This window comes from Hyperolius riggenbachi, chromosome 3 (genome assembly GCF_040937935.1).
Source record: "Hyperolius riggenbachi isolate aHypRig1 chromosome 3, aHypRig1.pri, whole genome shotgun sequence".
NCBI classification, from domain to species: Eukaryota; Metazoa; Chordata; class Amphibia; order Anura; family Hyperoliidae; genus Hyperolius; species Hyperolius riggenbachi.
The window spans coordinates 382,698,880-382,726,514 of NC_090648.1; the positions used below are offsets into that span (position 1 = coordinate 382,698,880).

At 46.5% G+C, this 27,635-nt stretch overlaps 1 protein-coding gene across 2 annotated transcripts in view; it reads right to left on the minus strand.

The window, feature by feature from the left end:
• Nucleotides 1–3,141: 3,141 nt before the first annotated feature.
• The window catches only part of LOC137561599 (pleckstrin homology domain-containing family A member 5-like), a 39,976-nt gene continuing 15,482 nt past the window's right edge, over nucleotides 3,142–27,635 (minus strand). Inside the window, exons 3-4 of one of the 2 annotated variants that reach the window (XM_068272910.1) lie at nucleotides 21,649–21,706; nucleotides 3,142–3,209 (exon numbers count right to left, since the gene is read on the minus strand). In XM_068272910.1, coding sequence (XP_068129011.1) covers nucleotides 3,182–3,209; nucleotides 21,649–21,706 — 86 coding nt within the window. In that variant the 3' untranslated portion in view covers nucleotides 3,142–3,181. Of the gene's footprint in view, nucleotides 3,210–17,334; nucleotides 17,387–21,648; nucleotides 21,707–27,635 lie in introns of those variants that run through there. The other variant, XM_068272909.1, reaches the window with a different exon arrangement.

The following is a 27,635-nucleotide window of genomic DNA, read 5'->3' on the forward strand; positions in this document are numbered from 1 at the left end:
CAGACTAACCAGCAAGCTCATGGTGACCCAGAAATCATTGGAGTGTGTAAGGGACTACAATGGTCCTAAAAGCCCCCTTACTAAGATGTAAGATATTACGTAGAAGTGGGAAATTAGACAAAAAGGGAAAGCTGACACTGTGCTATTAAAGTACACCTGACCTGAGAGGGATATGGAGGCTGACACGTTAATTTCTTTTTAAACAATGCAGATTGCCTGGATGTCATACTGGCCCTAACCTTGTGCTTGAGCTGTCCAACTCTAGACCAAATAATTTGATTGATTGAATTACTAGGGCAAATCACTCTGCCACTCTGAACTTGAGTACTTCCGGTAGGTACTGGCAGAATTATTGAAAGACTAATTTCCACGCTCTGGCTTCAGAAATGAATACAAGAGATACATGGGAGATTCCAACTATGCAACTACTCTTAGCCATAGACCCTGAACAAGCATGCAGATCAGATATGTCTGACTGGATTACTTGCATGCTTATTTTAGGTGTGTAATTCAGACACTACTGCAGCCAAAGAGATCCGCAGGATGCCAAACCGGTATTGTTTAAAAGGAAATAAATATGGCAGCCACCATATCCCTCTAGTTTAAACACACAATGAACAGGCATAATGAGGAGCAGCTTGGTCTATGGCTCCTCCCTGCAAACATTGTTGGAGGTGACAGCCCTCTGCAGCAATGCAGTACCCAGCTTCCTGAAGGTCCTGGTACCTACGTTACGTCTGGATTTCATTGTGGGTTGTGGTAAGTGCATTTTTTTTACCCCTGAATCTTATTTGTTGGATGAGATCTGCTTTAAGCATTGATGTTATAATTACTTTGCTATAAGCTATTTTGGGTACTTATCCGTTAGCCGGGCGCATCCTCTAGGTGGCGACAAAACTCCACCAGAGTTACATCTTTCCCTACTATCCATGTCGGCCTGGAGGGGGAATAGTAATTAGCGCCACCTGCCGGATGCGCCCGGCTAACGGATAAGTACCCTATTTTGTTTTCTGTGTTGATTTTAGTTCTGCTTAAACACAACCTGGGTAAAAGCTTTGTGTGCTAGTGTGTGAGACATCCCAAGTGGCCCAGTCTTTTTCTACTAACAGGCTGGATGGAAAACTCTCTGTATTGCTGCAGACTAGATAAAACCAATTACTGAACTGATTTATATTAACATTTCCTTCCAAACCCCCATCCCCTGCAAACAAATTAATTTATTAAAACTTAAAAGGATACATCCAAACACTATAACAAAAAAAATCCACTTACCTGGGGCTTCCTCCAGCCCCTGCCCATAGGCAAACGCAGGGGAGATTACAGCTGCCCAGAATCCCCTCTCAGACCAGGGCCGGTACAGTGTCTGAGGACAGGCACACGTTTAGACACCAGAATATTTGCAGGTATCCTACAGCTCACAGCACTGCCCCCTTTCTTACCCTGCTACAGTTGACTTTGGATGGAGCAGCAGCGCGTGTACAGAGCACGGAGCAGCAGCGTGTGTACTGAGTATGGAGCAGCTCTGGGGAACTTAACAGAGTCAGGTAAGAGCACAGCCCTGTGCCACTGCTGTGTGAATGCTTCACTTTCCCCTTCATTACCAATGCTGTCTGTCCTCATTAATTTGTATCCAAACTGCTCCTGATCTATCCCGTTCAATGTTCTCCCCAGAAATTTTTTCCAGCTGGGTGGCATGAAAAAGTAGCTGGGTGGGGCGAGATGAAAGAATGCAGAGCCGGCGCTTTTCTGCACAAATCTGCTTTAAACAGAGAAGGAAGTGTGCTCACCAAAACTAGCCGGGTGCTCACCAAAACTACTCGGGTGGAGCACCCGGCTAAAAGAGCCTGGGGAGAACACTACCGTTGTCGATCGGGAGCAGATAGGACATTTAGGAAATAATGGTCAGATCCTGTCACTTCGACGGGAAATTGCATTATGTGTACCAAGCATGAAGTCCTACCATATTATACTGTATTGCGCGTGGCTGAGGGAGACCTTTCAGAAACACCCCCCTTGAAAATCCCGGGTTTGTCCCTGCCTGTCAGCCGTCCTGTGCCCTCGCCGTAGCTCTGTTTCCCGCCGGTGGACTGGGGTCCCCTCTGGTGCAAGATGCCCACTGTGCCTGCGCAAGCTGCTCTCAGATTCGCGCTGACATCATCCGGACTGTACTATGCAGGTGCAGTAGTTCTGCGCCTGCGCAGTACAGTCCGGATGACGCCAGTGCAGGCAAGGTCGGCATCTACACCAGAGGGGACCGGGTGCCACTGGAGCTGCAGCGAGGGTACAGGACAGCTGCAAGGGGCTGGAGGAAGCCAGAGGTAAGTGGATTTTTATTGTGATCGGACCTACCCTTTAAATGCAAAAATTCGATGCACAGAACTACCCAAAATTCTCATCTCCCTGTTCTGGTTATTGGCTCACTGTATTTCCATCTCTGAATCAGAAGCAACCACTTACTTCTGTTCCATGGAGATCTCCAGCCATAATTCCTGGCCCTGTTTCTACCCATACTGGGATGCTCTCATTCCCTATACCCTGTCACAGTCAGACTTTCCATGTATGTTATGTAATGGGACAACACACGTGCTGAAAGTGCTATGTATACATGCACTCAAGCAAAATGTCACAAGACTCTTTCGTATCACTTGTGGTAAGTCTAGAATTTTTCTGTGTGTCATATTAGATTTTCACCCATGGGAGAATAGACAACATGCAGCACAGACTCTGCACGCCTCCGGGAGTAGATGTTGGATATTTTGGCACTGATCCAGTCTAATAATTTTGGCTGCCAATCCGGAGTCATAAGCCAATGCAGTGTGTGCCAGCCACATAATAGTCCTAACAACTGCACCAGCCTGAAATGTAGAAGTGTAGTATAGAGTGAGGCACAAAAATGCTCAGTTCTGCGTATCACATCATAACACAAGCTTTGCAAGTTTACAAGACTAATAATTCAGCTTCGGAGGTCATTACTGGCGCTAGGTGGAGAGCCGGAACTGGCAGCATGGCAATTAAAGAGTGTAATTATTAGTAGGCGCAGGTAAGGTGTGAAGAATAAACAACTATTTATACAAAGCAAAAATATGCTTTTCTTTGCCCTACCCAACCCTCCCACCCTAAAGACAGGAAGCTCTCCGGTACCTCATATCCAAACTCCAGATCCAAGAAAGACAGGGAACATCTATAGTGCTGTCCAGTCCAACCTCCAGCTGAAAGACAGGGAACTGTTTTCTTTGTAAAACCCAACCTCAGACCCAAGACACTCAGAGGCATCTTGGTACTGCCCAGACCAATTTCAAACCCAAGCCCATGAAAGAAGTAGGTGTCATCCAGTATTGCCCAACCTTTAACCCAAAAAACATGGAGCCATCTGGTACCACCTAGATCAACCTCTGACCCTATTCATAGCAATACATCCAGAACTGCCCAACATCTGACCCAAGAGACACGGAGCTCTACAGAACTGTTCAAAACAACCTCTAGCCAGAGGGGAGGCCATTTGGTTTTTAACAACCCAATATCTGACCCAATACACAAGGAGTCATGCACAACTGCCTAAACCCTACCTCCAACATGAGAGACAGGAAGCCACCTTGTGCTGTGTAATTTAATTCCAAACAAGAAGCATAAAGCCATACTGTGCTGTCCGATCAAACTTTCAACGAAGAAGACAGTGAGCCATCCAGTAGTGTGTCTAGCCCAATTAACTCAGAGGCAAGAAGTGCTGTAACCTAATATGTCCTATCCAAACCAAGCCAAGTGACAATGAGTTATTCATTACTTCCCAACAAAGTTAAAGAGTGTTCTCCAGTACTAACCATACCATTTTCAACTGAGAACAGAAAAACATCCTGGACTGCACAACGTGATCCAAGAGACAGGGAGCCATCTGGTGCTGCAAAACCTACACTCCAACCAGAATCCATCCCAGTCCTTACAAAATCTCATATTACCATACATAGGAAGCTAGGTCTTCCCAATAAAAACATAAACTTGTTCTGTTAGTACTTTAAGGGTAACGTGTGTTTATGAATGCCACAAGTGCCTGAACCTGAATGATAAATGCTGAAGTATATGTAGTTTTGAAGTGACATCACTATACTGCCTTCATAAAAACAGACCATCATTAGATTGTTTTAAAAGCAGGGAAGCACAATATAAACTCAACAAAAACATGACACAAACACCAATGAATTCAGAACACACAATACCAAAGAATGCAGGTTCCCACGCACAACACTTGAACACGCTATGTCGCTACTCCAATTAATGAAGGGACAAAGGAAGCTTCCCTTGTATCACAGGACCAGCAAGCTTCCATCCAAGCGGAAGTCTGCTCAGAGGTACAAATTGCAGTAAAAGAAAAATACCAAAATTCTGATTTAAATTAACAAAAAGAATGCATTTTTCCTGCACAAAAAGTAGCCGCCAAGTTTGTGAAAACAAAATGCAGACACTTCTACAGATAATGTTCAGGAATGCCCTACTTTAACATGGAAAAAGTGAGCCACCATTATTAATTACCTATATGACATCCTGCCCAAGTCAGAGCCTTAAAAATCAAGTAAGGCCCAATCCCCCAAAAAATGCAGGGATTCAGCGGCTGATCTCTCCGCCTGGGTGGGGAGCTCCCAAATCATGGGGAGGTATGTGAAGAGTCTCCGAACAGATGAGAGAGACATTGTCCTTCAGCAATGTCCTCCAACAGCTCTATCACATTAATAGTCTGGCCGCATTATAAGTCTCATTACAGCACAGCAAACACTAATGCAATGAGAACTGCGCTAATGCCGCCACCGAGGAACAAAACATATTCCACTAAACCAGTCACCGAACCTGATCAATGCTGAGGATCTTTCTGTCCTCACTGCTCAAGAGACAATTATAGAACACCAAAACTTTCCCAAACTTTTCCTTTTCAAAAAGAAGCCAGCTACGTGGAGAGCAGAGAAGAGCAGAGAGGACAGTTCAAAGGGCAGAGCAGATAGAGAAAATTAGCAAAGGGTAACTGAAAATGATATAAGAAGGAGCAAGAGAAGAGTAAGGCAGGTTTTACATACATTTTTTGCCTTGCGGTGGGGATGTGATGCTCCTGCTGCATTCCACTGCAACATAAAATATGACAAACATATCACCCTGCAGCAGAGTGCGCTGACAGGGTCATAAGAATAGCTCCGCCCCGCTCAGTGACTTACTCTCTCCTGGGCAGGAAGCACGTCACTGGGATTCCCGATGGTCCGCGCATGCACTATGTGCATCGCCCATAGACTTACATTATCCCAAGCATCGCGCGTTAAACGCAGTTACTAGCGGTAAAGCACTGTTGTCCTTGCGTCGGTTCTGATACTTCCAGCGCAATGCAAGGGACCGCAATAAGTGTGAAGTCACTATAGACTTTCATTGCTTTTGCGACCCCTTGCAGCAAATTAGGCTAACGCAATGTAGGAATTACCGGCTAGTGTAAAAGGGGCCTAAAGCAGGTCATACACATTTTCTTATTTCCCAGCAGATTTGATCACTCTTCAGGAATCTGCCAGAAATCTATCACACAGCATGTCAGATCCTTGGAAATTTCGACCAATGTTTACAAAAAAAAAAAATAAAATTATTGATCGGATGAAAATCTCAGTGGGTTGGGAGCTAGGTAGGAGCCGCATAAATTGACGGCCCACAGCATTGCACTGAATCGAGTACAGGAGCAGAAGGAGAGGTAGGACAGAGTTCAGTAGGAATTGGAGAGGCGCCAGTCTGTTTGGTAGGTCACAGAGTAGTAGTTGAGATGGGATAGAATTACGACATGCAACAGTATTTTAGTAGCTTCTTGTGTGAGGAAACAGAAGAGGGGATATATTTTTGTGGTGTAAATTGTATAAAGGTACTATAGTTAACATAATTCTTAAATATATCCCCAAACGGCATGTAGTAGGAGTTGAGGTTACTGGAGAGATGTCTCCATTTATACTGACTACAGACGGTAGCAGAAAGATGGTCAAAGTTTACTTTTATTATTCATGTATTCTGAGCATGTGCTCACAATGCATCTACATGCTTGGATTTGAAGCCAAGGCAGACAACTAAACTTTATTTTCTGGTTAAACTCGATGGATATGTGTCTTTTTTCAACCCAAATAACTATGTAAAGGAGAATTAGGTTAGGTTTTAGCTTCATTTAGGAGTGTAAGGGCCTGTTTATTTATAGAGCACGATTCACTGTGTTTTCCCGTATTTGAATTTGGACAGAAAAACATAGCTTATTGAAATCAATAGGCTGCCATCTGATTATCATGCGGGAAGGGGGGGAATCGGCCAGCATGCAGCAAAAAACAGGGAATGCATGCATCCAAGGGATTTGGATGCATCTCGTAACATTGGCATTGCATCTCACAGGATGCAGGCCGTGCACAGTGGGAACGGTTTCCACTACACGCGGATTCTGGATGCAGAAAAACTGACTCCAATGAATGCCTATGGGTCTGTTCCCACTAATGTTTTCATTGTATGGGAAAACGAATGCATGATGCAGCAAACTGCATTAGAAAAATCACGTTTAGTGGAAACAGGCCCTTAGGCATTCATTAGAGTCAATTTTTCTGCATCCAGAATCCGTGTGTAGTGGAAACGGAAACAGGCCCTTAAAGGGGAACTGAAAAGAGGTATATGGAGGCTGCCATGTTTATTTGCTTTTAAGCAATACCAGTTGCCTGGCAGCCCTGCTGATCCTCTGCCTATAATACTATTAGCCATAGCCCCTGAACAAGCATGCAGCAGATCAGGTGTTTCAGATTTTACAGTCAGATCTGACAAGACTAGCTGCATGCTTGTTTCTGGTGTTAATATTCAGATACTAATGCAGAGAAATAGACCAGCAGGGCTGCCAGGCAACTGGTATTGATTAAAAGGAAATAAATATGGCAGCCTCCGTATACCTCTTACTTCAGTTCCCCTTTACAGGACAACTGAAGTAAGAAGTACATGGATTCTGCTATATTTATTTCCTTTTAAACAATACCAGTTGTCTGACAGTCCTACTGATCTATTTGGCTACAGAAGTGTCTGAATAACACAAAAAAAAAAAACATGCAGCTAACCCTGTCAGATCAGACAGTAATGTCAGAAACATCTGATCTGCGACATGCTTGTTCAGGGTCTATGGCTAAAAGTATTAGAGACAGAGGTTCAGATGGGCTGCCAGACAACTAGTATTGCTTAAAAGGAAATACACATGGCAGCCTTCATAACCCGCTCACTTCAGTTGTCCTCTAAGCGTTAGGGAAAGGGGTTGGAGAAAGTTCATTTTTTAAATTTGGATTAGGCATCTGAAAGGGTGTTTTATCTGGGTTTAAGTTAAAGGGTTAACTTTAAGAGGAGGTGATAAGGGTTAGGATTCAGGAAGGGACTAATCTTAAAGAAGAACTCCAGTGAAAATAATGTAAAAAAAAAAAAAGTGCTTCATTTTTACAATAATTATGTATAAATGATTTAGTCAGTGTTTGCCCATTGTAAAATCTTTTAAATCCCTGAGTTACATTCTGACATTTACCACATGGTGACATTTTTACTGCTGGAAGGTGATGTGCCTGCTGCTTGCTTTTTTGGCCATTGGAAACAGCTGTAAACAGCTATTTCCCACAATGCAACGAGGTTCACAGACAGGAAATTGCCAGGACCATGGTCCTCAGAGTTTCTTGTGGGAGGGGGTTCACCACAATATAAGCCATACAGATCCCCCTGATGAACCGTTGGTGAAAAGTCGAGATACGAGTCGGGGTGGCTCTGCACCCTAAGGAAAAGATAAAGGAGACACAAAAACAGGAGCCCAGTAGTGCAATATGTGTGAGACAATGGGTAAAAAAATGGTGATAGAAATGCTACTTACAAAGGAGGGTTGCAAGGGGCAACCGACCACAGGAATCAGGTGGAGACAAACTTGACTCCACTCGGGGTGGTCCTAGCCAGGACCTGGATGTGGTCGCTCTCTTAGAAACAAGAGAAACAGATGTCCACCGTGGCGGGAACCAACGGTGGCCTGTTTCCACCCCCTCGGATCACAAGAATAGGGGGGTATACTTAGCACAAATGGGGGAAAGAGGCGCCCTGGGAGTTATAAAACAGATTAAAAATGATAAATACCATGAGGTAGCTTCCCTCTGAGCCCACTTCCTCAGGCCAATACAAGTGCCAAATGACTGAAAACATATGGTGAAGGGAGGCTCCCGTCACCATAAATTTTCAGTCATTTGGCACTTGTATTGGCCTGAGGAAGCGGGCTCAGACCTGCGAAACGCGTTGCCTGTGCTTAACCTCTTGACGACCAGCTAACGCCGATTGTCGTAAACTGGTCGTCTGCGGGTTTCCAAGGCCTTTCAAAGTCCGTTCACGGAGGCTGTCTCCGTGAACAGCCGGAGAGCTGCCGATCGCGGCTCGCCGTCAAAATGTAAACACGCGGGGAAGAAATCCCTGCTGTTTACATCATACGGCGCTGCTGCGCAGCAGCGCCGTAAGGCAGATCGGCGATCCCCGGCCTGATTGGCCGGGGATCGCCGTCATTTGATAGGCTGAAGCCTATCCTACAATAGCAGTTCAGAGAGGGAGGGAGAGGGACGGAGCGCCGAAAACGCTGCGGAGGGAGGCTTTGAAGAGCCCCACCGCAAAGCGCAGAGAGCCGGCGGCGATCAGATCCCCCCAGCAGGACATCCCCCTAGTGGGGAAAAAAGGGGGTAAGTCTGATCGCCCTGGCTAAAACCTGATCTGTGCTGCGGGCTGGAGAGCCTACGCAGCACAGATCAGACCGAAATCCACTGGTCGGCAAGTGGTTAAAGGAATATTAACGATGTATGCATTTATTTTGAAATGCTGTATGTTGTAGCACACATTAGGACAAGTACTAGGAGCAATTTGATTCCTCACACAGCTCAGCTGTAAAATCCTCCGTCAGTTTTGGCGTCAGTTTTGGATACAAAATGTATCTAAATACTGACGGCTCCCAGAGGGCTAGACCATGTCTCTGCACAGGGGAGTTGCTATCAACTCCTCAGTTTATAGTTTAATTATCACCTTGCTGAAAGAATCTTATTGATATGGTGGTAAGGGGTTAAAGATTCTAGCAATGTGTGTTTATTATCTTTGCCTCTCTTGACTGATAAAGATACTAATAATGCTAATTGTAAACAGTGGTTTGCCCCTCTCAGCAGCTTGTAAAGTGAATGCAGCCTGGAGTGAATCATCACAAGCAGGCAACCAGACTAGTGTTATAGCTAGTTATATTCCAGCTCATTTAGTTACCTGTTACCACCTCAGATCAGCCTATTTCTCCTCATGTCTCCTGCATGCTGTGAGTGACAAGGTGAAATATATTTGTGAGCTGTGTGAGAAATGAATTTTTTAGCAGATATAGAGGGAGAGAGACCTGGGTGAATAAATAAAGTGCCCCTAGCACTAGTGGTCTCTCTCTCTCTGTGCCCCCTCTGCGTCTCTCTCTCTCTCTCTCTGCGCCCCCTCTGCGTCTCTCTGTGCCCCCTCTGCGTCTCTCTGTGCCCCCTCTGCGTCTCTCTGTCTCTCTGTGCCCCCTCTGCGTCTCTCTGTCTCTCTGTGCCCCCTATGCGTCTCTCTGTGCCCCCTCTGCGTCTCTCTGTCTCTCTGTGCCCCCTATGCGTCTCTCTGTGCCCCCTCTGCGTCTCTCTGTCTCTCTGTGCCCCCTCTGCGTCTCTCTGTCTCTCTGTGCCCCCTCTGCGTCTCTCTGTCTCTCTGTGCCCCCTCTGCGTCTCTCTGTCTCTCTGTGCCCCCTCTGCGTCTCTCTGTCTCTCTGTGCCCCCTCTGCGTCTCTCTGTCTCTCTGTGCCCCCTCTGCGTCTCTCTGTCTCTCTGTGCCCCCTCTCTCTCTGTGCCCCCTCTCTCTGTGCCCCCTCTGCGTCTCTCTCTCTCTCTGTGCCCCCCTCTGCGTCTCTCTCTCTCTCTCTCTGTGCCCCCTCTGTGTCTCTCTCTCTCTCTCTCTCTGTGCCCCCTCTGTGTCTCTCTCTCTCTCTCTCTCTGTGCCCCCTCTGTGTCTCTCTCTCTCTCTCTCTCTCTCTGTGCCCCCTCTGTGTCTCTCTCTCTGCGTGCGTCTCGCTCTCTCTGTGCCCCCTCTGCGTCTCGCTCTCTCTGTGCCCCCTCTGCGTCTCGCTCTCTCTGTGCCCCCTCTGCGTCTCGCTCTCTCTGTGCCCCCTCTGCGTCTCGCTCTCTCTGTGCCCCCTCTGCGTCTCGCTCTCTCTGTGCCCCCTCTGCGTCTCGCTCTCTCTGTGCCCCCTCTGCGTCTCGCTCTCTCTGTGCCCCCTCTGCGTCTCGCTCTCTCTGTGCCCCCTCTGCGTCTCGCTCTCTCTGTGCCCCCTCTGCGTCTCGCTCTCTCTGTGCCCCCTCTGCGTCTCGCTCTCTCTGTGCCCCCTCTGCGTCTCGCTCTCTCTGTGCCCCCTCTGCGTCTCGCTCTCTCTGTGCCCCCTCTGCGTCTCGCTCTCTCTGTGCCCCCTCTGCGTCTCGCTCTCTCTGTGCCCCCTCTGCGTCTCGCTCTCTCTGTGCCCCCTCTGCGTCTCGCGCTCTCTGTGCCCCCTCTGCGTCTCGCGCTCTCTGTGCCCCCTCTGCGTCTCGCGCTCTCTGTGCCCCCTCTGCGTCTCGCGCTCTCTGTGCCCCCTCTGCGTCTCGCGCTCTGTGCCCCCTCTGCGTCTCGCGCTCTGTGCCCCCTCTGCGTCTCGCGCTCTCTGTGCCCCCTCTGCGTCTCGCGCTCTCTGTGCCCCCTCTGCGTCTCGCGCTCTCTGTGCCCCCTCTGCGTCTCGCGCTCTCTGTGCCCCCTCTGCGTCTCGCGCTCTCTGTGCCCCCTCTGCGTCTCGCGCTCTCTGTGCCCCCTCTGCGTCTCGCGCTCTCTGTGCCCCCTCTGCGTCTCGCGCTCTCTGTGCCCCCTCTGCGTCTCGCGCTCTCTGTGCCCCCTCTGCGTCTCGCGCTCTCTGTGCCCCCTCTGCGTCTCGCGCTCTCTGTGCCCCCTCTGCGTCTCGCGCTCTCTGTGCCCCCTCTGCGTCTCGCGCTCTCTGTGCCCCCTCTGCGTCTCGCGCTCTCTGTGCCCCCTCTGCGTCTCGCGCTCTCTGTGCCCCCTCTGCGTCTCGCGCTCTCTGTGCCCCCTCTGCGTCTCGCTCTCTGTGCCCCCTCTGCGTCTCGCTCTCTGTGCCCCCTCTGCGTCTCGCTCTCTGTGCCCCCTCTGCGTCTCGCTCTCTGTGCCCCCTCTGCGTCTCGCTCTCTGTGCCCCCTCTGCGTCTCGCTCTCTGTGCCCCCTCTGCGTCTCGCTCTCTGTGCCCCCTCTGCGTCTCGCTCTCTGTGCCCCCTCTGCGTCTCGCTCTCTGTGCCCCCTCTGCGTCTCGCTCTCTGTGCCCCCTCTGCGTCTCGCTCTCTGTGCCCCCTCTGCGTCTCGCTCTCTGTGCCCCCTCTGCGTCTCGCTCTCTGTGCCCCCTCTGCGTCTCTCTCTCTGTGCCCCCTCTGCGTCTCTCTCTCTGTGCCCCCTCTGCGTCTCTCTCTCTGTGCCCCCTCTGTGTCTCTCTCTCTGTGCCCCCTCTGTGTCTCTCTCTCTGTGCCCCCCCTGTGTCTCTCTCTCTGTGCCCCCCGTGTCTCTCTCTCTGTGCCCCCCCTGTGTCTCTCTCTCTGTGCCCCCTCTGTGTCTCTCTCTCTGTGCCCCCTCTGCGTCTCTCTCTCTGTGCCCCCTCTGTGTCTCTCTCTCTGTGCCCCCTCTGTGTCTCTCTCTCTGTGCCCCCTCTGTGTCTCTCTCTCTGTGCCCCCTCTGTGTCTCTCTCTCTGTGCCCCCTCTGTGTCTCTCTCTCTCTGTGCCCCCTCTGTGTCTCTCTCTCTGTGCCCCCTCTGTGTCTCTCTCTCTGTGCCCCCTCTGTGTCTCTCTCTCTGTGCCCCCTCTGTGTCTCTCTCTCTGTGCCCCCTCTGTGTCTCTCTCTCTGTGCCCCCTCTGTGTCTCTCTCTCTGTGCCCCCTCTGTGTCTCTCTCTCTCTCTCTGTGCCCCCTATGTGTCTCTCTCTCTTTCTCTGTGCCTTCTCTGTGTCTCTTTCTCTGTGCCCCCTCTGTCCTCCAAGATGCAGCAGGGTCCAGCAATGCCCGTCAATCCACTTCACCTACTACAGGCACTAATGCACGGAATACTTCCTGTATATCATGTGACATACAGGAACCCACAGTTTTGCCAAGCACAAGAGCCGGCAGACAGCGATAGAGGACGAACAGCGTTGGACTCGTGCGGAAGGTATGTCCAACGCTGCAGGCCGCAAGGTACAGGACTTTGGTGAAGTTTGAAGACGCTTCTTCAAACTTCCCCCATGTGAAAATGATGTGATCGCAATAATCGCCACTTTGACGATTCCGAAATTGTGATCTTGGTAATCGCGTTTTCGATTCAAATTTGATTTTTCAGGCCCATTACCTAGGGCTTCCTTAAGCCCCGTTAGGGCTGCTCGTCCCTCACGGTCTTTGTCCCCTAAAGCCTGGCCGAGACTTGATCCTTCACGCATGCGCAGCCCGGGCCAGGTGCGCTCCTGTCCCTGGGAGCAATCGCACAAATCATTCCCAGGAGCACGGCGGTGGATCGTGCCTGGACAGGCCGCACATGCGCGATGGAGCACGTCTCGTGACAGGAGTCACCCAGGGAGACGGCTAGGGGCGAGTAGCCCTAATGGGGCTTTAAGAGGAACCGTCGCAAAAATCTTAAAATTTAAACCACATACAAATAAGAAGTACATTTCTTCCTGAGTAAAATGAGCCATAAATTACTTTTCTCCTATGTTGCTGTCACTTACAGTAGGTAGTAGAAATCTGAAATTACCGACAGATTTTGGACTAGTCCATCTTCTCATAGGGGGGTTCTCTTTATTTTTAAAAGCACTTAGTGAATGGCAGTTGCTCCGTCCAACTACCAAAATAGTGTGCAGTGATCAGGGAGGCTGGCCAGCATCTTTGTATAAAGTTTTTTCAGGGAATGTCTTTATATAAAGAACTAGTGACCTTAGCCCGTTTAAAAAACGGGCTGAGTCTGTTTCCATGCGCCCGTCCACCTGAAGCGCCCCCGCCACGCACTCACACACACACGGTGTCTCTGCGTCCCTCCCTGCCCATGCGCAGTGCTACAAAACACACACACAGGGACATAGGATGCAGAGACACTTGGGTTTTATTATAGAGGGTAAAGGCCATGCTGAGAATCCCCTATGGAGAGATGGACTAGCCCAAAACCTGTCGCTTCTGTCAGATTTCTACTACCTACTGTAAGTGACGGCAACATAGGAGAGAAGTCACCTATGGCTCATTTTACTCAGGAAGAGATGTACTTCTTTTTTGTATGTGTTTTAAACTTTAAGATTTTCACGACAGTTCCTCTTTAAAGAGAATCTGTACTCTAAAATTCTTACAATAAAAAAAGAATACCATTCTATTCATTATGTTCTCCTGGGCCACTCTGTGCTGTTTCTGCCACTCTCTGCTACAAACCTGGCTTGTAATTACCAGTTTTAGGCAGTGTTTACAAACAAAAGACATGGCTGCTAAAAGCTTGTGATAGGCTCAAGTAAGCAGAGTGTGTGAGTCAAACAGGGCTTGCAGGGGGCCTAGAGAGGGTGTGTATAGCTTCTAACCAATCACAAACAGCACAGCACATTCCAGCCAGACCCGACAGATGAGAGAAGATTAGATCATATAACAGAGATAACACAGCCAATGTGCAAGTAGGAAAGACCACATTAGAACAGGCATAGGGACCTATAGGATAGAAGAAAGGATGAAAAATTTGTTACAGAGTCTCTTTAAGGAAACCCCAGGTAAGTATTGAACATGAAACTTTAAGGCTTAAGGAGAGAGATTAGGGTTGGACGTCTTCAATGGGTTGACATTTGGGTGGGGGGGAACTAGTTGTCAGGAAAGGGATAACATGATGGGGGGTGTGGGGGTTAGGGTTAGATGTCAGGAAAGAAAGAAGGAAAATATTCCTATAGGGATCAGTTACAGCCCAGCATGGGAGGAACAGAGTGGAGGTAAGGACTGATGTGAGCAGTGGAGCAAAGAGACAAAAGAGGTGAGAGTAGAGTGCAGAGGAGAGAGGGAAAAAGAGGAGAGCAACAAGACAGAATAAATAAGAGATGGGGAGAGTGGAGATCAGGGTAGAGAGGAAGAGAGGAGGATAGATAGGAAAGTAAATGTAAGAGAGAATGGGGATATGGGTCACTGCCAGATTCTACCCAAATACAAGTTCCAGGATCCCCAGTTTGTCTTTCCATAGCAACAAGCCTCATAACCTTGCCAACCTTTCTAGAAGTCTCAGCATACCCAGTCAGCAGGACAATGAAAACTTTCCTAGATCTACAAGTCCCAGCATGCCACAAGTACCTATACATTTATGAAGAATCTTTTGCAGGTTTTGAAAATCTCTGCATAGCCAGATGTGAACGGACAATCCCAGCATGTCCTGCTGAGTTGTAGCTATCCCTGGTTATTATCCCATACATGTAGTTATGAACAAAGCAAGTGAATGTCACATCCATCAAATATGTCAGCTGCTAGAAGCTCATAAACCTCAAGAAAAAGACATCTAAACAAAACTATCATCACCCAGCCCTCCACGCCATGCACACAGCCTACACCACCTGCCTCAATATTTGAACTCCAAGAACATCTATTAAACCTCACATCCCAAAAGCATGGATAGTGCAAAGTGCTATAACCCATAGCAACTGCTCTCCTCTGACTGTTTCTTTTTCTGCCTGGAGAGACATGCGACTTCATCCATACGAACACATAAGATGGGACTACATCCTGCATACACGTCCTCAGACAGCCTACACAAGCATTCTAGTTTTTAATTAGGGACTGCCCTGCAGCCACCACCTACTAGAAGAGAACCTTAGAACACTGGTCAGTTGGGCCTCATCAGACAACCCAATGACTTTTAGGTAAGCAACACACTAGGCAGAATCGCATGAGTTTTTCCCATAGCACATAGAGGAAAACACATATGCGATTCTGTCTAGTGTGTTACTACCCTTACTTCAAACATGCATGGAGATCACATATATTTATTACAGGGTAGAGAAGCATGAAGGATTGTGTAGATGTTTTCAGGAGTCAGTTTTGCATGCAGAAGAGGCAAGGACAGTACAAATCAGTAAATAAACATACACCTAACCAATTACAATCTCTCAAAAGACCATCAGGTCAAAGGTGGCCAAACACCATACAATTTTTTAAATTTGTTTTACAGTTTTAGGATTACAATCAATTTTTCTTATGGATTGTAATATTTGAAAAATCTGGCAGCTGGCCCCGGCACGGAGGACTTTCCAGGGCAAACGGAGAAGGAGAAGAGGACGCCATGAGAATTTTTTTTATTGATTTTTTTAAATAGTTGAGAGTGAATCGAGCTTAATCCAGCTATTTGGGGTTCATTCTCACTAGTAAATGCGTTTGAAGTGCATTAAAATGTAAAGTAAAAATGCATGCATTTATCAGTGAGTTTTTGTGCAATTAATCGTGCGTTTCCATGCATTTCCACCTGTTTAACTACATTGTCAAACCACTGTGGTTTCTTTTTCCAGGGTAAGTGACGTGGAGGGTAAGGAAACCAGCTGATTCAGTTGGGCTTATCTGCATGATCCATGCGCTGAAACACATGTAGCATGCGTTACTATGTGCCCATAGACTATTATTAGTATGCACTGCGCATGCATAGTGTGATCTAATCACTTCCCTGCATTGAAATACACTACTCAGCAATGCACTGCTGTACTGTGAATGTTAAAAATGAATGTCCATCGCACACTATGTGCAGTGCATCAAAATTGACTGCAATGCACATAGGGCTTGATTCACTAAACCGTGATAACTAAAATATCACACCTTATCAAATATATCGCACCTTATCAGAGTAGCATAGCGAGCGCTACGAACTTATGCCTGCTAATTGGCAAAGGCACTCGTCCTGCCCTGAGCCCCTGTGGGTTTGTAGCGTTCTCTATGTTACTCTGATAAGGCGTGTTAACTTTGATAAGGTGTGATATCTTTGATAAGGTGTGGTATTTGAGTTATCATGGTTTGGTGAATTAAGCCCATAGTGTGAATGAGCCCTTATGACCTTTTCTGTGGGTGCCAAAAATATGCCTAACCTATTATGATATAAACATAACACTCTTTTTTTAACTACTTAAGGACCTTAGTGATTGAAATCTACGCCTTGTTTTGCTGGCTACCTGGCTGCCAGGGTGTAGATTTCAATCCGTCGTCGCACGTTCAACGCTTTCGTCGCTCCTGACAATCTCGCCGCTGTCTCCCCGCCGCAGCTCACTCGCTCTGCCGTCTCTATAACAGTGTAACGATTTCATTGGCTCCCGACCCTGTCTATCAACGTAAGCAGCTCCCATTGGCTTACATTAATAGGCAGGGTCAGGAGCCAATGAAAGCAGCTCCTGACATATCAACATAAGAGGCTCCCATTGGCTTACATTGATAGGCAGGGTCAGGAACCAATGAAAGCGGCTCCAGACCGGCTCACAGGAACTCTGCCATCATAGAGACGGCAGAGTGGGTGGCCCAGGTTCCCGACATGCAGCGGTGACGGTGATTCGTCCATTTTCCACTGTTTCTTGTACCAGCGGTCTCTGGTTCTTTAGGGGGCAGAGACCACTGGTACTTAAGTGGTTAATGAGCTGTAAGAAGACCCAACAAATTTGTCCACATCTGCATGTTTGATATGGAGGCTGATGTTTATGGATGTATAACTTACTTTCAGCATCTGCTGACTGTATTTCCATGCATACATACTTTCAATATGTTCGGACTGTAAACCAATGTATACATTTTGCTAATGTAGGCTGACTGTATATGCATGTATAAATTATACTGAGTATTTTCTGTTTGTATGTCAACGTATATTGTTTGAAAAATAAATTTTGCATCTTACATAAGACAAGTGCAGTGATGATAGGGGGCGGAGCCCAGAACACATAACCATGCTGTTAACAGACATGTAAACGTTGCAGGTTCCCACGCCGCAATGCTGCCCCCCCCCCCCCCCCAATCAGAGAATTATTCGTAATAAGATGTGTGAGCTCGGTTGGTTGCCATGGTTACAGGTGATGCTGCAGCCAGGAGCAGTGAGAACAGAGAAAGGGCCAATGCGGGCCATGAATCCTCTGTAGGATAAGTCAGGCTTGTGTTCCCTTACACGGGGTCCATTATATAATTATCATAGTGGGGGGGGAAGAGGGGATCAGGACAATACACCACCCACACACTTCACCTGCAGAGAGAGTGCCGACAGTCCTGCTGTGCTCCCACGATTCAGGTCTCCCAGACGCTATGATGACAGTGGCTGCTGAACCTGTCTGATCCTTCTGTGTGTTTGGGAAAGAAAAAAGCATCTGCCCTGGAGACTTGCAGACTGACTGGACTCTTATTTGTACAAATATTAAGTCTCAGTTCTCTTCATTGCTACCTAACTCTCTATACATTAGGCTAGGTACACACCATTCAATTTGCTGTCAGATCAACAGATTGAACCGATAATTTTTTATGTCAGATCTGCTTATAATTGTTAATGGAATAGATTTTCAAATCAGTACTGCACAAAATGTATCCTGTTATCAATTGGGAGTTGATAAGACATGTCGGAAATGATTGGTTCGACCCGTCGATCTGACAGGAAATTGAATGGTGTATACCTAATATTACATCCACATTGTTTAATAAGTGAGCCATGAGATCCCAAACCTACACCTCCTACAACCTGTGTTGTATTCGTTATCACTTTTTTTCATGGGGAATACAAGACCTATCAGCTCCCCCCTCTACTACCTGCAAATGATATTCCTCCCCAAGGGAGCTCAAGGATACTGTAATTTAAATATATATGCAACATGAGCACATATCTTTAGAGAAAATTTTCTTCCATAGAGAGGCACATCACCAAATTCCACTTACGGGTCAAATACGGCTTAAACTTTATAAAAAAAAAAGTTAACCTCAGCAACTGGTGAGATGTAAGGAGTTGGTCAGGAGTTCACAGATTGGCCAGAACTTAGATAGAGAGCGAGAGAGAGTGAGAAAGAGCGTGTGTGCGTGTGCGTACGTTGTCAAGACACTTCATAACGAGAGCATCATCTATGATGAGCTCTGCAAAATAAAAATAAAAAGCTGTGTATACCATATATATGGTACATGCTACACACATACACACTGAGGACACATTTAGTTTGCTTTCCACAGCAATATGAATTGCACATTACACACACAGCACATATACACAGACACATGCACAAACACCCAGTGGTCCAGGGGGATGTCATTGTTTAGCATGTGACATGTGGGATCATGGGAACTGAGAAAGAAACAGGATGTTCAGCTAGAAAATATGAATAAACTAATGGGAGCTCTGTGAGCATCTCTCAGAGGATGACGATATGACAGGGAGGGCGTGGGACAAAGATAACCCCCCAATATCCCAGGAGAGGAGTCAGAGAAAAATAAAACTTCCCATTGTAATTAACCCTCCATTCCCAGTGGTGACCAAGAGGTGCACAAATTATAGAAAGGAAGGGACACAGTCCCCATTTATGCATAACACCTTGAGTTATCAGAATTTGAGGGGTTCAGGGTGGTGTCTGGCAGCATTCCCCATCAGCAGATATTGCTTGGCTTGTGGTGTGAAGAGTTGGAGGCAGAGTATGCCCTCTCATTAGGACAGTCACTGCTAATCTCCTGCTATTAAAGCTGGGGAGGTGGTGTTTAGTGATGGTGGGAGGGCGCTGCCCCTCTCAATATATCATTTAGAGGTACCAAGACTGCCATTGTCTCAGTGTTGGATTTTTCTACAACATGTAGAAGCCTGACAAGATTTCTCAATAAGATTCATTCCATGAGTCATATGTTTCTCCTCCCAGGATCAGAGCGTTTCTTCAGCCGGCGTTACCTGACTACTAATTCACCCGCTGACCCCAGGGACGCACACTCTGCAATACAGAAGCAGCCTGAAACACCTGCTGCACAGAGAGCTGTCAGGGCACTACAGCCGCACAGAGAGAAGAAAAATATTCATCTGCAGAAACTGCTGCTTAAAGAGACTGATGAGCAAATACAAGAATCAGAATACCCACTCAGTCTTAGGGCCTGTTTCCACTACACGGGGATTCTGGATGCAGAAAAACTGACTCCAATGAATGCCTATGGGCCTGTTTCCACTAAACGCAATTTTTCTGATGCAGAAAAATTATGGATGGCTTGTTGCAGATTTCTGCATCAGATTCTGAATGCAGATAAACTGACTCCAATGAATGTCTATGGTTCTGATTCCACTAACTTTTTCATTGTATGGGAAAACAGATGCACGATGCAGAAATCTACCTCAGAAAAATCGCATTTAGGGCCCGTTCAGACTGCGAAATGCGGACGGCCACGCATGCGGACCGCAACGCGTCCGAACGCACGCCATCACTGAAAAGTGAATGGGACAGCCGCGCGTTTTTGTAAAATCTGCGTGCAGCATGCATTCCCGGACCGCACAGGTCCGGAACGCATGCAGTGTGAACATCAGACATTGCACTCTATGCAATGTCTGATGTCCTGCGTGTCGGCCACCTGCACGCGTTTCCAAAACGCGGCTGGAAGCGCGTGCAGTGTGAACGGGCCCTTAGGGCCTGTTTCCACTACACGCAGATTGGATGCAGAAAAACTGACTCCAATGAAAGCCTATGGGCCTGTTTCCACTAAACAATTTTTCTGTTGCATATTTTCCCATAGCCATTTATTGGAGTCAGTTTTTCTGCATCCAGAATCTGTGTGTAGTGGAAACAGGCCCTAAAAAGCCACATCCAGAAATCTGGATGCAGAAAAACTGATGCAGAACTAGTGGAAATAGGCCCTAATTAGGGCTAGTGAATCAGGTGCATTTCCACTGCTTTGCCATTTTCTGAGCAGAGCACACTATAAAAAGCAAACATCCAGAGCTGCCTTTTATATTGATTGTACATGGAAGATAGTGTGCTTCAGTCGAGTTTTCCTGCCTCTGAAGACCCGTCTACACGATACGATTCTTTGAGTGATTCGATTACGATTCTATTTACGATCAGATTAAATCCAACATGTCCGATCGGGATTCGATTCAATTCGATTTGACATTGTTTTGCAATGGCAAATTGAATGGAATGGAATCCCGATCGGACATGTCGGATTTAATAGGATCGTAATCGAATCGCTCAAAGAATCGTATCGTGTAGATTGGGCTTGAGAGTGTCATTGTGAGAGGCTTCATATTCCCAAGCTTATCAATATAACTGACCTATTACAACAGTGCCTGACCCATTACAGCCAACCCTTTTGAGGCGATACCAACAGAACAGCAGCTAGATGTTTGATAACCAATAGAAGAAAAGGATAAGTGTACTTGAAACACAAGTTCTCAAATTCTTCTGTTCCCCAAGATAATCCTAAAAATAAATTGCAAGGCGTATCTAAATGTTGTTATAGATGTTTAGGAAGCAGACAGCTACAACAGGCAGGGCTCTAGGCCAGACAAATAAAAAGCCTCTGTGGCACAAACCAGTAGGTTCCTCAGGTTTACACAGATGCTGGTAGAACCAGGATAGCCATGAACAACATCTTGCTCACAGGAACAAAGACTACAACAAGAACCTGACAATTTCCAAGCTAGAAAATGCTTTGCTCCCCTCCCCCAATTTTATAATAACAGCACATTTCTGAAATCTATGCAGCATTTGCAACTGCAAAAAGTACATTTCTGGCCCAGTCCAATCCTGTCATTTTTTTCATCAGTTTCACCTGACAGGATTGGAACTGTACACCTAGAAAACTAATACAAAAGTGACAGGACTAGACTGGACCGGAAATGTACACATTTTATGTGTGAACACAGCCATAGTAAACTCATACAAAACTCATGCCAACTGTCAAAAACTGATAGGAAACCTTTTATGTGTGAACCCAGCCCAATTTTGAAGTTTTCATTCTAGATGACGTGGGAGAGGGTGAATCTCAGTGCCGGTTCTTCTCTATAAACCTACTGGGGAAACTTCCCCTCACCACCTGAATTCAGCAATACCTGTGTCCAGATAAGAGATATCCTGAACATGAACACAGCATTCTCTATCCATTCAGAGACAGAAGAAAGCCTTGACAAATTTCCAATCAATTGTGTTTGGCTGTTGAACATGGACAGAACAACATTCTTGCATTTCTGTATATATAATACGATATATCTGATGTAAAAAATAAGTGCCATTTTTTTTTCTAATTCTGCAGCGACACCACCAATTCATTACATCAAACAAAACGTGTTTATGGCACCCCACCCACAGCAGCCAGAAGCTGCTATTACCTCGTGTTCATCTACATAACTTTGAACAAGTTCAGCTGCACACAAAAAAAAAAAAAAAAAAACACACAGTAAGCTCTTCCTCATCTCTTCCAATCAACAACAGTTAGAATCAGTTCCAGCTCAAAAAACTCTACCAGGTCCAGCTTTGCCAAACACAGGGACACAACCAAATCATAGAGCTGTCCAATATCTACCTCTGCTAACTCATATTGATGGTTTCATGGTTTCAGCATTAAAAACACTGCAGTTACAGCCAATATCACTTACTTGATGTAGTATCTGGCTCCCTCAAAGGTGTATGCCTCCTCCCATCCTGTTGGCAGATCTGTAAGGCAATGTCAGTTAAGAATTAGCAACAACTACAGGAAGACCATTGGAAGCACAGATTAATGTTTTGGTGTTTCATAAAGCGGAAGGGGATGTACAGAGGAAGGTTGTATGGGTCGGCAGAGGAAGATGGATGTGCAAGATGGTGTGTACAGGATGTGTATATACACTCTTTCCTATTTCATTACTCCACAAGCACATAACCCATCCCTGACTGCACAGATACCCAGCAAATATCCCCTTCTCCCCCAGCTATGTCACCCAGCATATAAATTCTGTACTATATGAACCATAATCCAGCCTATAATCACTTCCCTGTGTGCACAGCCACCATGTAGGTAACCCATCCCATCTGCACAACCACCCATAAAATATACCTTCACTGCATACACAGCCACTTATCGCACTACCCCTTCCCTGCCAGCACAATGTTCCCTTCTCTTCCTGTTACAACTATGCCCTGCATGCACAGCTAACCAAGCAAACAGCTTCTCTACATGCACAGCCAACATGCAAAAAAACAGATCCCCGGTTTGTTTTAATTATAACATATCTTTTTATTCGATTTTAAAGCAAATAAGATATATTTACAAACATATATCGTGTAGATATCAGCCATAAACAAAATATAATGCCAATATCTGGGTAAACAAGAACATGCAAATAAATCTCAGATCCCCATTTAAACAGCCAGCACACACAAAACACTTTCCCTGGCAGTACCCTCTCCACTTAACCCCATTCTCACATGCACAACCACTTCCCAGCATGCACATCTACTTGGCACATTAACTCTTCCTTGCCAGCATAAACACCCAGTACAGGATCCCTCCTCTTCCTGCAAACCACCCAGCACAAAACCCTTTCTCTGTTTGTACATCCACTCTGCACATAACCCCATCCCTAGCTAAACAACAGTCAAGTACGTTACACTTTCCCTGCCGGCAGAGCTACTTGGTATTTTCATGTCACTTTCACTGCCTGCATAGCCATCATATAAATAATCCCATCAAATCAAATAAAAGAGAAGAGCAGAAGGGGATGCAGAGGGGACAGAAAGAAAGAAAGAATAAGTCAAGTGGGAAATAAAGAGTTAAAAATATTATCCAAAGGCTTGAAACGTGCACCAAAGAATTCCCTGAATATATTTGAAACTTATATAGACATCAACAAATGTATCAGGAGATTGAATACTAAAAAAATATTTTCTGGATAAACCTGCAGTCACCTGGAAAGGGGGGCAGAAGGATCAGTATAGGCACACCACCCTGAGGAATAATTCTATCTTTAACCCCACGGGGCTCCTGTGGGAAGTACTGTGGAGACTTTCAAAAGGATGGTGTGTAGAAATTTAGAAGAAATCACAGAAAGAAAAGGGGATGTATTGCCCACAACAGTTAAGAAAAGTTTGGATGACAATGAGTTGGTAGTAAGACCTGCAGATAAGGGTGGGGGGGGGATTGTCATTATGACCAATGAGCAATACAATCAAGAACTGGCAAGGCTGGTTAATGATGAATCCACCTATAAAAAAATTACAGAAGGATCCCACACTAGAATACTAGAATATTATGATAATTTGCGAGAGATCCTAAAGGAAGGCCTGAGAGAATGTATGTCCACCTGGGAGACCGATCATAAAAACATGGCCTGACATACCTCTGCTATGCGGACGACACCCAACTATATCTTTCCTTCAAGCCTGGTGTGACAGACCCAACTCTAACTATAAACGCCTGCTTACATGAACTACAGCAATGGATGAATGACAACTGGCTGAAACTAAATGCAGACAAAACTGAAGTCCTTCTGATCGGAGGGCAGCGCATGACAACAAAACAACTTAACTTGCAGTCTTCACCACTGGGAATAGGAGGCACGGATCTACACAGCTCTGATCATGTGCGTAGCCTAGAAGTTCTAATTGATATGGATTTAAACTTCAGAACTCACATCTCTGCTGTGGTGAAATCATCCTATTTTCACCTTAAAGCAGTAGGATCAGCCATACTATGCCAGGAAAAAAACCCCACATATATAAGTAGATAAACACTTGATCTACTTACATAACACATGTATTATACTGTCCACGTTTTAATTTCAGTGAATGTTATATAGTCAATTACGAGAATTCTGTTCCTGGTGGGGGCTATGTCTTTTGCCCACAGTTAAGGCTAACTCGTGATGTCATTTCTGCCCTTTACTTTTTTTCTTGTCTCCTCCAAATCGCTGAGTCACCTCAGCCTTGCTTGTAAACACAAGTGAGTAGGGGATTAGGTTTCAGATAAGCAGCTGGCAGGGAAATAAAGGGAAGAGGAGGAATAGATTATAGATAAAAAGAACACCCAGCATGCAATTCTATGGCACCGACTACTAAAGGGCCAGTGTTCCTTAAAGGGATACTGTAGGGGTGTCACAAGAGCCCCACTGGCCGTGAACACGCAAAACCGTCCGATCCGATTCTAGCACACAGATTGAGAGCTATGGACGCAATCTGCGTAGAATTGGCGGAGTTTGAGCGTCACGACGCAGTAGGGAGCCTGTGAGGTTACGAAAATACACTTTTACTCCAACCCAGGGGTAGATTTGCCACCATCTCTGTTTTCTATCAGCCCAGAGATAACTGCTAACTGGCTATAGACCTGTGAAACAAACAACCGGTTAAAACTGTGCAATTCCTATCTATCTATCAAAACAGTAGCGTCCCTTCGGAAGTTTAGGTCTCGTCTGTGTATACTGAATAGAAGGTTTTACTGAGAGGTAAAGACCTTTTAACAAGCCTTTATTTGTTACAATATAAATAATTAATATATACAGACAATCGTGAACAATTAAACGATGAGAGACAGTGATAACACAGTACATAAAAGAAAAAGGGATAAAAAGAACGAATACTTATGATTCTGTGGAAAGTCCGTTCGGGAAAAGACAAAGTTCCTTTGTTGCAGTTAGTTCGCAATATGGCCGAACCACATGGCCGTTGCTCCGCCTGCAAGATGGCCACTGCTATTTCCCCAAGCAGTGGCAGTCTTTTCGGTATGATGGAAAGTGGGGGAATTGGCTGGGGGTCCTCATGCAATCAGTTTTGAGCACTGACATTTCTGGGCGGAGTCTCAAGCTCAGCCCAGGGGCGTGTCAGGCAGTGAGTTCTCAGGGGAGGAACTTCCAGCCATCCACAAAATATGTCCAATTTCATACCCCGCCGGGGTTTTGTCGCACATGCAAACCGATTTCATATTCAGATTGGGCTGAGAATACACGTTCATAGGACATCAAACTTGCAATATTTGGGCGCACGGGGACCCCATTATTCATATCTCAGCCCCTGCTCGGGTTACCTGGCTATGTCTAGTATCACCATATTCTACAGAATTAGGGAAACAAAATTATGTAATTTTCATATTCCTCCCATGGATGGTATTTGCAAAATGTGACAAAGTTATCAACGCCATGCATTCCATACTCAGTTTAGTCGGTGCCGTCAAGACTGGGAGGAATGTAGGTGTCAATAGACCTCATGCTGTGCTAGCTTCCCCTGTTGAATAGACTCTGTTGGTATTTCAGCTCTGCCCAATTAGCACATTAGTGTCACCAGAGCTTTTCCGGGAGCCTTAACAGGATTTCTTGCTAAACCAGGTTGCTTTAGCCATATGCTAACGCAGGCCCATTCAGCCCTCATGGCAAAAGGGGGGGGAAGGCAGGAAGGAAAAACTTCTATTTTAAAAATAAAGAATGTCAGTTTTCCGATCACGGTTGCGATCGGACAATCGGCCGCGAATCCTCGGACGACTGGGCGTCGCCCGGCGTCACAAGGGGGTCGGGGGAAAATAAGTTGAACTTACCCGGGGCTTCTAACGGTCCCCCGCAGACATCCTGCGCCCGCGCAGCCACTCACCGATGCTCCGGCCCCACCTCCGGTTCACTTTTGGAATTTCCGACTTTAAAGTCATAAAACCACTGCGCCTGCGTTGCCATGTCCTCAATCCCGCTGATGTCACCAGGAGCGTACTGCGCAGACACAGACCATACTGGGATTGTGCTATACATTCCTGGTGACATCAGTGGGATCAAGGACACGGCAAAGCATGCGCAGTGGTTTTCTGACTTTAAAGTCGGAAATTCCAGAAGTGAACCGGAGGCGGGGCCGGAGCATCGGTGAGTGGCTGCGTGGGCACAGGATGTCTGCGGGGGACCATTAGAAGCCCCGGGTAAGTTCAACCCATTTTCCCCCGACCCCCCTACAGTATCCCTTTAAGTATGTGATAAGTCCAAAACATAACAGCAGAAAAAGTTTTGAATGCAGGCTTAGCATCTTTATCACTTAATACACTCAGACCAGTTGCTGTTGAAATTTGATTTTTATGGTGACGATACCGCTTTAAGAACATCACAAAAATCAAGCACCTTATCCTCCCAGAAGATCTACCAACTTTAGTTCATGCCATCATTACCTCCCGACTGGACTACTGCAATGCTCTCTACACTGACCTTCCAAAAAAGGACTTGTACCGCCTAGAGCTGATACAGAATAGTGCTGCCAGACTGCTAACCAACCAACCCCGTCACTGCCACATAACGCCAGTCCTGCACTCCCTCCACTGGCTACCTATAGAATGGAGGGTCCTATTCAAGATCGGCCTACTGACATTTAAATCACTGAATAATCCAGGCCCTGGATACATGAAAGAAATGTTGCAGCTGCGTAGCAATCCCTGCATTCTCAGATCCACAGGTTCCAATAATCTAGTCATACCCAGAGTCCACTTGGAAACTTTTGGTCCCAGAGCCTTCTGTCATGCTGCCCCTATGTTTTGGAACTCCGTACCTCAACAGATCAGGACAGAACCATCTCTGGACGTGTTTAAATCCAGACTGAAAACCCACCTGTTCAGTCTGGCATTTGCAGAAATATAACTTTTGTCGTGTGAATACTTCACCCTACTACCAATTACTGAATCTGAGAGAGCCTAAGCGCTTTGAGTCCTATGGGAGAAAAGCGCTATAGAAATGTTATTGTATTGTATTATAAGTGGGATGGGGTCGGTCACCCATAGGTTAGGCCAGTACTTGGATGACATGCTGCAGCCGGCTGTGGCAATGGTGCCATATCTCCTCAGACACCAAACATGCCATCCAGGTATTACAAAAGGCCAACATAGAGGCACATATGCTTTGTGCAAATGTGTCATCCTTATATATGTTACGGCCAAAACCAGAAATCGGCCAATTCTAGAATTGGCCGGCCGTTTCTAGAACTGGCCGATTTGACGTCGCCCAAAGTCCAAAATGCTGGGAATTTCTGACATTGGCCGGCCAGTTCTAGAAATGGCCAAAGTCAGTCAGCCAAAGTTCAAAACGCACAAATCCCAGAGCATCCCGGGTCCTGTCCTGCATCATGAATGGTACTCGGAACTTCCTCTCTGCTCTTAAAGATACAGCATAATAATCTTTTTATTAAAGAAAAGCATTTAACTTAGATACAGCTGTTACAAATCCTGCAATAAATCTGCAGTGTGTTTACATCCTGCTTTCTTGGGAGCTGACATATTGTTAACATCCTGTGCTTTTACATTGGCTGCTCTGCTGTGGCAGTCAGGTGACACAGGGGAGAGATCAAATTACAGTGGCGATTAGTCACAGATGAGGGGGGATGCATGGCTGGGGGGGTGCTTTGCTGGGCGCTATGCATGGCTGGAGGGGGGGGGGGGGCATTGCTGGGGCGATTTGCATGGCTGGGGGGGGATTTGCTGGGTTCTTTGCACGGCTGGGGGGAGGGATTTGCTGGGCGCTTTGCATGACTGGGGGGGGGGGGGGGGTTGCTGGGCCTTTTTCATGGCTGGGGGGCTTTGCTGGGCACTGTGCATGGCTGGGGTAGTTTTGCATGGCTGTGGGGGGTGGGGGCTTTTCAGGGTGCTTTGCATGGCTGG